Raw genomic sequence first — 11,403 nt, 5'->3', positions numbered from 1 at the left:
TGTGCAGGTCACCTGAGCAGGCTGCAGTGCCCGGACTGTGGCAGAGGCTGGGCGGCCTCTGGGGGGTGCCCAGGGCTGCCAGGGCGTGGCTGTAGCACGAAGGCGGCTCCTCAGCAACAGGGTGCCCCCCTGCCGTGTCCTCATGCCCCGTCACCTGGTCCGGCTCCTCTCGTGTCTTCCTGGGTCACCCTGTGAAGACAGCGCGCAGGAGGCTGACACCTTTGCTTTTCTGGCTTTTGCTGGCTGCTTAACCAGTAAACTGTCTGAATCCACCCAGAGCACCTTGCTTCTTCAGGGGCCGAATCTGCAAGCCTGGCGGATGCGCCCTTGCGAGGCTCTCATTCTAGAAGAGGGAGGCAGACACTCACAATAAAAAAGGGACTTTTGTGCAGTGATCCGTGCTAAGAAAAAATCACACAGGGTCGGGGACGAGGTTGCTTCAGATCAGTGGTCAGGCTCGAGGGCCCCTCTGGGGAGGGCACATCTGAGCAGAGGGACCCTGGCTCACAAGGTGGGGTCCGTATGGCTTGGGAGTGGGATGGGGCCTCTCAACCCCTTTCCTGGAGACCCACCCTTTGGACTCAGCACCTGGAAGGGCTGCCCTCTCTGCCGGGCAGGGCCCTCAGGACACCTGTGTCTGAAAGCCAGGGAGGGGCTGCGGTGGGAACACCACCCCGAAGCCGTGCTGCCTTCTGGGGGGCCGTCGCCAGAGGCTGGAGGGACGAGGCTGCAAAAGCTGCCCCACTTCCTGCCTCACCCAGGGATTGGGGGATGGGAAGGCACCTTCAGGACCTGTCCCCCACCCCCGCTCAGCGCGCCCCAGGGCCTCAGAACCAAGGGGACCAACCTGGAGGCCTTACTCAGGCCTCCCTGCACGCACCATGTCCACCTTCCAGACGTGGCTCCTTTCCTAACGGTCCTCCTTCTGCTTGGCTTCCTCTTTCAACTGCCTGGGGCTCTGCCTCTTTACAGCCCCTGGAGACGTGCCTCAGCCTCCTCTCAGGGGGCTTCCTATCCCACCCCTGGTCCAGGTCGCCTGCCCGGTGTCCGTGGAGAACCTTCCGTCCTCATGCAGCATCTGGGTTGGGGGGAAGGGTCCCACCTCACCCTGCCCACCACTCCAGCCTGGTCTTAGCCTGCAGGGACAGGAGTGGGGCTGGGGGGCAGCACGTGAGGGAGGGACCCCCGGGGAAGGCTTGTGGCTGCCTCCTCGGGGCCTGTGACGGTGCATCAAAGGCTGTGCTCCTTGAGGAGCTGTGGTCTACGGGCAAGTCCCTGCCTGCCTGGCCTTTGTCTCTGGCGGGGAGGACAAGCCAGAGGCCCTGGCAGTTGGCAGGGGCTGACGGCTGCTGGGACAGGGCCTGTGGTCCACGGGCAGGGCCGCCCCTTAAGTTGCTGGGTAAACAGTGTGGAGAACTGGCCTTTAGTGTGGCCCCCAGGAGGCTCCTCCTCCCCCCCCCCCCCCCAGCAACTGCAGCTCCAGCCTTCCACCTTCCATACCCCCACCTGTGCACCTTCAGAAGGAGTTTCATGAAAGGGCCACCAGGCTGCGGCTGGGCTGGGACAGCATGCAGAGGAACCCCTGCTGGAGGACAGAGCCCCTGGGTGGGCTCGCTTTGGGGGTAACTCAGAGCCCAGGCCCTCAGAAGGCTGAGTGGTAGCTGGGTTTCCCTGGGGACAGGGGGGTCCATGTCGGCCGGGGACAGAGGCCTGGGGCCAGCCTGGGCCTCCAGCATCCACGCCTGATTCCTGTTCTTTCCAGATGGTCTCTGGGGTCTCTGAGCCTGAGGACCAGGACCGGACAGAGGCAGGGGCAGAGCAGGAACTGCGGTGGTTGAAGCTGGGCTCTGAGGAGGCCCCAGGAGCCTGGACAGAGGGGCCCAGCGCCCCACAGGCCTGGGGGCGCCTGCTGCGGGCCGTGTGGAAGGGTCACATGGGCCTGGTGACCCAGCTGCTGCGCCAGGGCGCCAGTGTGGAGGAGAGGTGAGCCCCCGGCAGGACCGGGTATCTCCCCGGGGGTGGGGGTGGGGGGGGTCCCTCCAGTGGGAGGGGCGGCAGCGGTCCCTCGAGGGGGTGGAGAGGTTCCCCTCCTGGGCAAAGGAGACAGGTCTGTTCCCCGGGCCCCGCCCTGGCCCACGCCGCCCTCACCCGCTCCGCAGGGACCGAGCGGGCAGGACCCCGCTGCACCTCGCGGTGCTGCGCGGCCACGTGCCGCTGGTGCGTCTCCTGCTGCAGCGCGGGGCCTGGGCCGGAGCCGCAGACCGCGCGGGGCGCACGCCGCTGCACGAGGCCGCCTGGCACGGGCCCTCGCAGGCGGCCGAGCTGCTGCTACGGCGCGGGGCGCCGGCAGACGCGCGCTGCGGGGCCGGCCTCACGCCGCTGCACTGGGCCGCCGCGCTGGGCCGCACGCTGCTGGCCGGGCGCCTGCTGGGCGCGCCGGGCCCGGGCCCCGCGGCGGCGGACGCGCGCGGCTGGAAGGCGGCGCATTGGGCGGCCGCGGGCGGCCGGCTGCCGGTGCTCGAGCTGCTGGCGGCGGCCGGCGGCGCGGGCCTGGACGGCGCGGGCCTGGATGGCGCCCTGCTCGTGGCCGCCGCGGCCGGGCGCACGGCGGCCCTGCGCCTCCTCCTGACGCTCGGGGCGCGGGTGGACGCCCGGGACGGCGCAGGCGCCACCGCGCTGGGTGTCGCGGCTGGCCTGGGCCACCGGCAGGTACGTCCGGCCCGGCTCCCCAGTGATCAGGCGGGTGGCCGGGAGGGGCCGGCCCCCAGGGGCCTGAGGGCCGCCCTGCCGTCGCTCCCCCTGGTAACCGGCTCCTGGGAGCCCAGGGAGGGCGCCCGGCCGGCAGCAGCAAATATTTACTGGTCAGCGGGTGCGGGCCTGAGTCCAGCCAGAGCCCGGGTGGCGAGGAGGGGCCGCAGGAGGCTCAGGACCCATAGGGGGCAAGTGGGAGTCTTAAGTGGAGCCCCTGCAGAGGCGCTAGGCGGCACCGAATAAGGAAGCAGCGTGCAGAAAGGAGGCCCGAAGGGCAGCTGAGCCCCTGCCCCCACCCCTGCCCCCTTCTCTTCTCTTCCAGAACATGGAGGTGCTGCTCGCGCACGGGGCGGACCCAAGCCTCAAGGACAGGCACGGCCGCTCCGCCCTCCACAGGGCTGCTGCTGGTGGACGTCTGTTCGCCGTCCAGCTGCTGGCCGCCTGGGGCGCGGAGGTGGATGCTCGGGACGTGTTGGGCCTTACCCCCCTGCACCACGCTGCCCGGGGAGGCCACGTGGAGGTCTCCGGCCACCTCCTGGACAGGGGCTCGAAGGTCAATGCCACTGGCTGGCTCCACAAGACCCCACTGCATCTCGCCGTGGAGCGCGGCCACGGCCCCACTGCAGAGCTTTTGCTGAGCCGAGGGGCCAGCCCCACCCTGAGGACGCGGTGGGGAGAGGTAGCCCAGGACCTGGGGCCTGCCCTCTGTGGAGAGCAGGAGGAGTCCTAGGGGCACAGGGCCCCAGGGGGGCCAGGTCAGAGCAGGACAGGAGGCTCCGGGCTCCCACGGCCTTCAGGGCGCACAGACTTCTCTCTGCTGGTGTGAAGCCACCTGCCAGGGTGCAGGGCCCAGAGGTTCCCGGAGGCAGTGGCTGGAGCCCCAGCAGGAAGCGTGTGGCTGGACCTGGGACCGCTCCACTGACTCCCATGGCCGCATCACCCCTGCAGCTCCAGCCTGCTCCATGCTCTTTGGCAGAGAAACTGAGTCATGGCCACAGAATTGACCAAAACCCGATCGTCTCCCCTTCGTCAGTCCACCACGGGGTGTCACCCTCCGTGCTCCCTGTGTGCAGGCCGGCACACATGCTCTGCTTCCTTAGGATTCAGTATGTGTCTGTTGGCACCCACTCACTAGTGACAGGGCCAGGCAGCCAACTGTCCTCCTGTCCCCTGCTGACCTGCCCCACACGCTGAATGGCTGCCTTCTCTCATGTGCCCAGCTGACATCCCCCCTGCCCGAAATCACTCAGGACCAGGCACGCCTCTGTGCACCAGGCCTCCTGGATTATCAATCACGCCAACCCGAAGGCACTTCCCCGCCCTGACATGCCTTTCCTGCGGGAATCGAACAAAGGCCTGAGCCTTCCCCGGTCCCTGCTCCTGGCTCCCTGATGCTTCTGCCCGTGTCCTTGTGGGGCATGGTGTGCCCTCCCCTCGGGAAATGTGAGGCATAGAAATCTGTCTTCAGTGGCTTTAGCCTCTCCCTGTTGCCACTCCTTCATCTTGGTAAATTAAAAATCCTGTAGTACAACAGAGTGACAGTTGTCTCTGACTGCCCACCCCTGCATCCTAATGGAAAATCAGTGCCCTTATTCGATTTTTCTGGAAGAACAGCTTTAGAAGACAGGTTTCATCTTTCAAAAGTGAGAGTCCTCATGTTAAATTAGCGCCTCTGCCCCGGGGACCCTGGGAGCACTTGGATTTTACTCCCAAGACAACGGAAGCCGTTGGGGAGTGTGTGCTCCTGTGACACGGTCTCTTTGGCTCACAGGGCCTGCAGGTGCAGAGCGGACTGTACCTAGAAAAGTAGACGCCAGGAGACCAGTGAGATGGTGGCGGTACAGCAGTGGAGCGGGGAGAAGCAGGCAGCGCTGGGATGCTTGTGTGGGCACAGCCCTCTGGACTCGCTGATGGGTGGATATGGGGGGCCAGGGAGAGGGAGACAGAACAATGATTCACTGCGAGGCTTGGGCCGGAGGTGGAGGAGAGGGTGGGAGAGCAGATGCACAGGAGACGAGAATGAGGGAAAGGGGGAGGCCGGAGCGATGTCTCTGGTCTCTGGAGTCCTCAGAGTAAGGGTGGTGTTTTTGTTTATGTTTGTTTTTGTGTTTTTTTTTTGGCCTCACCGGGTGGTGTGCAGGATCTTCAGGGTCTTAGTTCCCAGACCAGGGCTGAACCCGGGCCCCCTGCAGTGGAAGGGGGAGTCTTAACCACCGGACTGCCAGGGAGTCCCAGGGGGGGTTTTAAAGCTACAGGATGGACCTACAGCCAGCCTCCAGCACAGCCTGTGGGCTTGACCTCAGAGCACACCCACAGCCCGACTGCCTCTCGCCTCCTCCACCGCATCCACTACGTCCAGGCCACTGTCAGCCTTGCCTGGAATGTTGCCGTACCAAGGCCAGCCCCTAGACTAACTGGTTTTCTCACTTGATCCCTGGCTCCCAGAGGGCTGTTCTCAGGTAGTAACTCTCCTGCACGATGCCCCCAGTGGCTCCCTTTCGAGGACTGGAGAACAAATGTGCTGTATGGTGTTTTTCGCAGATGCCCCAGTGATGTGGTCCTTCGCACCCGCTCCTTCCAGTGGGATCCCCTCGCTCCTCCTGTCCAGGGCTGGAGTCTGAGTCTCCACCTCTTGAGCGGACTTTTGTGACTGGTCCCACGCCAGAGTGCTGCTGAAGTGATGCTGTGTGACTTTCCGGGGTGGGCCGAGAAGGCAACCAGGCTCCAGGGTCCTGCCCTGTGGCCGCCATGCTGGGAAGAAGGCTGGGTACCTGGGACATCAGAGTCCTTCCTTAACCTCCAGGGCCCAGATGTCCTCACCAACCTCTGTCTCCGCCCTCTGACTTGCTCACCGGCCCTGGCCCCGCACTGGCTCTGCTCCCACCACGCTGGCCTTTTGCTGATCTTGCCCGCACGGGGCTTTGCACTTGACAATCGCCCTGCCTGGCTCGGTCACCACTTCTTTGTCACTGGAGCGCCACCCTCTGGGTGCACCCTTCTAACACTATCTAAAATGGTGCCTCCCAAGGGAAAGCTCTTCTTTAGAGAGGATGCCAATAGGTATGGAAAGAGTTACAAAGTCAATGATAGACGCACGAGTGAGTGCAAGTGGTCCCTGAGTGTGGTGGTGGCAGCCACATCCGTTCAAGGCTCCACGTGTCACGGAGCTTCAAGGTCACAACAGCCTTTCAGCTGACGGCACGCTCTTCCTGGAGGCTCCGGATGGACGCTGGCTGAGCACAGCACAGGTGCTGGGGTCTGGCCGTTGCCGCCCAACACGAGGTTTCCCTAATAGGCAGTCTTTGCTCCAGAACTGTTGGGCTGGATGAGATGCTGTCCGGTCTGCACCCTCCCTCTTTTACAGGCGCAACACAGTACACCTCTGTTCTGACCTCTGTCTCAGAACCTGCTTACAGGAGGGCCTGTCATGACTCATAAAGTATTTCCCTGCAAACTACGCAATAGTTCAAACATAAACGTGGTGGAGGAACCTGGTGGACAATACCATAACCAAGGGGTCAAAGCTGACATCACCTGTGCTGGGACAGGCTGCCATCGTGGCCTCCTGATGTCACCCAGAGACAGACACAATGTAATTTCTGCAGTATTCTGCTAGAAATGTGTAACTGGATTCTAATCAGGAGGAAACATCAGACAAACACATTGAGAGGCACGCTACAAAATAACTAGCCTGTACTCTTCAAGAATGCCAAGGTCAAGAAAGACAAAGAAAGGCTGAGGAACTGTTGCAGATTAAGACTGAAAATTAGATGTACCAGCTCCACTCCGTGCAGGGTCCTGGACAGGCAAGAAAATAGTAAGAACATTCCTTTTTTTTTTTCCCCCAGATAAGGAAGGATTTATTAGCTGCAGCAAGTAAGGAGACCACTTGCTTTCCCAAAGCAGTGTCTCCAAAAGCAGTAAGAACGTTTGACAGAACTGGAATGTGGACTGTGGACCATTGTATTAATGCTGAATTTCCTGGTTTTGATTATTTTGCTGTGACTTGTAAGAGAATTTCCTTGTTCGTAGGAAATATAAAGTGAAGTATTTAGCTGTCAACAACTTCTCAAACGGACCAGAAGAAAACCCCACTACCATGCTTATAAACATTTATAGAGAGAATGATTAAAAAGTGCAGCAAATGGGGCTTCCTAGGTGGCCCAGTGGTTAAGAATCCGCCTGCCAATACAGGAGACAAGGGTTCGATCCCTGCCCGGGGAAAGATCCCACATACCGCAGAGCAACTAAGCCCGTGCGCCACAACTACTGAGCCTGCGCTCTGGAGCCCATGAGCCACAACTCTTGAGCCCATGTGCCACAACTACTGAAGCCTGTGTGCCTAGAGCCCGTGCTCCACAACAAGAGAAGCCACGGCAATGAGTAGCCCCCACTCGCTGCAACTAGAGAAAGCCCGTGTGTAGCAATGAAGACCCAACATAGCCAGTAAATAAATAAATAAAAAAAAAGGCAGCAAATGTAAACAATTGGTGCATTTGGGTAAAGCATATTGGGGAGTTTCTGGAACTAGTCTTCCAATTTTTCTGTAATTTAAAATTACACCTAAGGGACCTCCCTGGTGGTCCAGTGGCTAAGACTCCACGCTCAGGTTCCAACCCTGGTCAGGGAACTAGATCCCACATGCTGCAACTCAGAAGTCGTCATGCCGCAACTGAAAGACCCCGTGTGGTGCAACTAAAACGCAGTGCAGCCACATAAATATTTTTTAAAATAATAAAAAACCAAAATTACACCTAACCGAAAAGTTACAAAGCAATTGTACACTTCCACTCTAATCACCTTCATTATTTTCTGTAATAATGGTACCGCGCTAAAATGATGACAAAGCGCACAAGGAATAAAACGTGCCATTGCATTTCAAAGTCACAGCTCAGCGGCGCCAAGGGAACCAGAAGCCTCAGGGGGAGGCGGCGCGGCTCGGCCACCCTCGGCGGTCAGCTCTGCTGCCGCTGCGCCCGCGATCTTTTCTCCACAGCCCAGGCCCCGCCCCGCGCCCGCCCCGCCCCCCCGAGAATGCGCACAAGAACGGGGCGGTGGCGCGGGCCCGGAGCGCACGCGCGACGACCCGGAAGTCCCCCCGGGGAGCTGACCCGGAAGCGTTCGGGAGGGGTGGCGGCGGCGCGACGCTCGCTTGGGTGCGCAGAGGCGCGGGCTGCCACCGCCATGGTGTTCCTCACGGCGCAGCTCTGGCTGCGGAGCCGCGTCACCGACCGCTACTGGCGGGTCCAGGAGGTGCTGAAGCACGCGCGGGTGAGTCTGCCGCGCGCCCCGCGCCCCCGCCCGGCCCGGCGCGCGCGGGCCCCGCCGACCGCCTCCTCTCCCGTTCTCTGCCCAGCACTTCCGGGGGAGGAAGAACCGGTGCTACCGGCTGGCCGTGAGGGCCGTGACGCGAGCGTTCGTGCAGTGCACCCGCGCCCGCAGGCGGAGGAAGAGGAGCCTGCGGACGGTAAGCGCGCGGCCCCGGGGGCGCCGGGGGCCGAGGGGCGGGGCCGGCGCGTCGTCCCCACGGGTCCTCTGCCCAGCAGGAGCCGCGTCGGCCCCGCGCCCGCCTGCTGGCCTCCGTGCGCTCGCTCGGCGCCGGCGCGCGCGGGGCCGACGCTCTGCGGCCGCGTCTGCTCTGCGCGCCGCGGCTCGTCGTTCGGCCTGAACAGGACGGCGGCTTCTGTGCGGCTGCACGAAGGGCCCTGAGTTCAGTCACAGCCTCGGCTGGGCGGCGCGCACCTAACGAGCAGGGTCTTGCCATTTCAGCTCTGGATTAATCGGATTACGGCGGCTTCCCAGGAACACGGCCTGAAGTACCCGGCGCTCGTCCTCAACTTGGTGAAGGTACGGTTGAGGATGTGGGCCTGCGACACGTTAAGCGTCTTGCTTCCTAGCGCATCCAGCCGGCGTGGTCCAGCAGCCCGACACTGCTCTCACTCCGGCGGTGGAGTGCTGGCGGGCTCCGCGACTCCCCACGCTCGCTCTGCCCTGGCCCCGCTGGTAGCTGGATCCGAAATAGGACCCGTGCTGCCAAGACATAAGCCCTGGTGTTGTCCCCATCGAGAGAAAAACGTAGAAAAGCTTGGCTTTACCTTCACAGCGTAATTTCAAAGTTTTTACACTGAGTGAATTGTGATGAGGAAGCAGATCAAGTTGAAACAGTCAGGAGGGAAAACATCTTGGAGAGGATATATGTTATTCCTTCAGCTTTTTGTGTGCATTTAATTTTTTTCTTAAAAAGCTAGGGGGAGTGGGTGCTGTGCTTCTTCCTTGTGCCGGGCCCTGTCTCGGGCACTTTACGAAGATCCTCAGGGTGAGTGTATGTTTGACACCTTCATTTTACTGATGGGGAGCTGGGTTCAAAAGGAGAGGGACTTTGCCTGTGGCACAGGTAGAAACACAGAACCTGCTCCTCCTGCACAGCAGTGTTCACTGCCTGGAGACCATCTCCCCTTCTTTCTGCACCTCAGGCTCACTGGCACTGTCTATCGGTTTTCTGACATTTTAAGTGATGACTGACTTTGGGTTGCTTCCGGAAATTAGGAATGCCCACTTTTTTTTTTTTTTTTTTTTAATTTTATTTTATTTATTTATTTTTTAGGAATGCCCACTTTTGATCCTGGTTCTTCTGCTTTTGCCTCACACACCTTTTCTGTTTCATTTTTCATCATTTGTAAAATGGGAGTTGTGGTTTCCTCTTCCTAGCTGACTTAAAGGGTCCCCTAGGCCAGCAGTCTGGGTGATGGCCCTTGGTTCCGTGGTGGCGCTGGGGAACCATGCCCCACCCCCGCTTCTCCCCCGGCCTGCTTGAACAGGACTCACTACTCCCTCTCCCCCACTGGTGCGCAAGAGGTACATGCTTGTGCTAAGGTGACTCAAATCACGAGTGCTCCGCTGCATTGAGTCTTGTGTTTCACTGAAATGCATTTCTGATGCTGACATAGGCTCTGATTTTCTTCCCAGTGCCAGGTGGAGCTCAACAGGAAAGTGCTTGCAGATCTAGCCATCTATGAACCAAAGACTTTTAAATCTTTGGCTGCTTTGGCCAAAAGGAGGCGACAGGAAGGATTTGCTGCTGCCTTGGGGGATGGGAAGGAGCCCGAAGGCATTTTTTCCAGGGTGGCGCAGCACCTCTGAGGGGGATGCTGACACCAAGTACCTGTTCAGGCTGAGCATCTTAGGGGAAGCGTTTTTTTCCCCATGTGATGATTACACTAAAACTAAGAGTTATTTGTCAGGTGTTTGTGACTTTGTGTTAATTTGCATCTCAATAACCGACCAGAGAAAAAAGGCCTTGTCCTGCCTCATTAGCACAGGTTCAGGTTCAGAAACCTCACAGGGATCGTGTAAATAAAATTTGTGTGGTGTTGGCATTATGAGTTGCATTCTTTGGTATCAACAGACACCTTCGGTGGGCCCTGTCTGGGTGCCCACGTGCCCATTGCTGGGCTGGGTGGTGATGCCACCAGGGCGAGGCTTCCACTAGGAACCCTAGATCCTCCTGCAGGCTGGGGGAAGAGGATAGTTTGCACCAGGCCCTACAGCTGCTTGACGCCCCCCCTCCCCCTTCCCCTGCTGTGGTTTCCAGCAGGGACTCCCTGGCTCAGCTCTTCAGCCACTGAGCTCCAGCTGGTTTCCTGCACTCCCTAGACTGGCAGGGGCAGCGGACAGGGTGGCTCTCCTGGTCCTGGGCTCACCTTAGCCCCCAGAAGTGAGGTGACCATCAGATGGAGAGTTTTAATGTTAGGGTTCCAGTCCCTCCCCCAAATACCTGGCTTCATTAGTTCCAGAGTCAAGCCCAGAAATCTCTGCTGACAGGGACCGTGTCGTCACAGCAGATCTACCGACCCTGCAGTTCACATACAACCCCGTCCACCTCTGACCACTGCCGCACAGAGGTGTCCATCCTCCTCTTGGGCTGGAATGGAACTTCTGTCCCCCTCCTGCTGCCCTCTCTGGGACCCTCATCTGCATTCTGAGCCCCCCTCCAGCTTTGGCCTCCTGTCCCTGGGTCTGTGAGCAGGCCCACCACATCCCAACAGCTCTGACCAAAGACACCTCCTGGTCCCTAAATCCGAGGGACACTGTCAACCCTTGATCCCAAGGGTTGCGCACTCCCTTCCGTCACCCTTCCTCATGCCCTCTGCTCCAGGAGAGCTCTCCGGGCCCAAGGCGGCAGTTGCTGTCTGCTTGCTGATGACGCCTGCATTTATCGGGCAGTGCCCAGCTGCACCCACTCCGAAATGCTCACACTGGGTCCTGTGGGGATGCCACCCTCCATCCTTTGCCAGCAAGCCCCCGGAAGTCACTTCTTCCTCAGATGACACCCATCTCCAGCTCAATACAGATCCAATCAAATCCTAGCCACCCACTGCCTGGTGACCTTTTCAGTCTGCCCACTTTCCTCCATCCTCCGGTAGCCGAACATCTCTTCTGGCTGCAATTACTGCACTGGATTCCTAAGAGCGCCACCCCCCCCCCCCCCCCCCCCCCCCGCCATGTCTCTGTGTCCAAAGATGGCCACTAGACTAAGCACTTGGAGGCAGGGGGCTGAGTCCTGTTCTGCCACAGCGAGCACAGTGCCTGACTACCTGTCAGTAAACGGCTCTTGTTGAAAGACAAGGTGGAGGATACAAAGAGCCCTCTGGT

General features: G+C 60.2%; 2 protein-coding genes across 2 annotated transcripts; both read left to right on the top strand.

Annotated features, from left to right (window-relative positions):
* The first annotated feature begins 538 nt into the window (after nucleotides 1-538).
* ANKRD65 (ankyrin repeat domain 65) lies at nucleotides 539-3,481 on the top strand. The gene is made up of 5 exons (XM_057748187.1): nucleotides 539-660; nucleotides 1,469-1,605; nucleotides 1,734-1,983; nucleotides 2,160-2,709; nucleotides 3,074-3,481. Exons 1-5 carry the CDS (start codon nucleotides 539-541, stop codon nucleotides 3,479-3,481), a joined length of 1,467 nt encoding a protein of 488 aa, XP_057604170.1.
* Nucleotides 3,482-7,863: 4,382 nt separating this feature from the next.
* MRPL20 (mitochondrial ribosomal protein L20) lies at nucleotides 7,864-10,130 on the top strand. Its single transcript, XM_057718407.1, has 4 exons — nucleotides 7,864-8,022; nucleotides 8,108-8,218; nucleotides 8,521-8,598; nucleotides 9,718-10,130. Exons 1-4 carry the CDS (start codon nucleotides 7,936-7,938, stop codon nucleotides 9,889-9,891), a joined length of 450 nt encoding a protein of 149 aa, XP_057574390.1. The 5' UTR covers nucleotides 7,864-7,935; the 3' UTR covers nucleotides 9,892-10,130.
* Nucleotides 10,131-11,403: the final 1,273 nt, after the last annotated feature.

Source organism: Hippopotamus amphibius, chromosome 1, assembly GCF_030028045.1.
Source record: "Hippopotamus amphibius kiboko isolate mHipAmp2 chromosome 1, mHipAmp2.hap2, whole genome shotgun sequence".
Taxonomy (NCBI): domain Eukaryota; kingdom Metazoa; phylum Chordata; class Mammalia; order Artiodactyla; family Hippopotamidae; genus Hippopotamus; species Hippopotamus amphibius.
The sequence above is the reverse complement of the archived record's forward strand: the minus strand, read 5'-3'. Positions and strand labels throughout refer to the sequence as shown.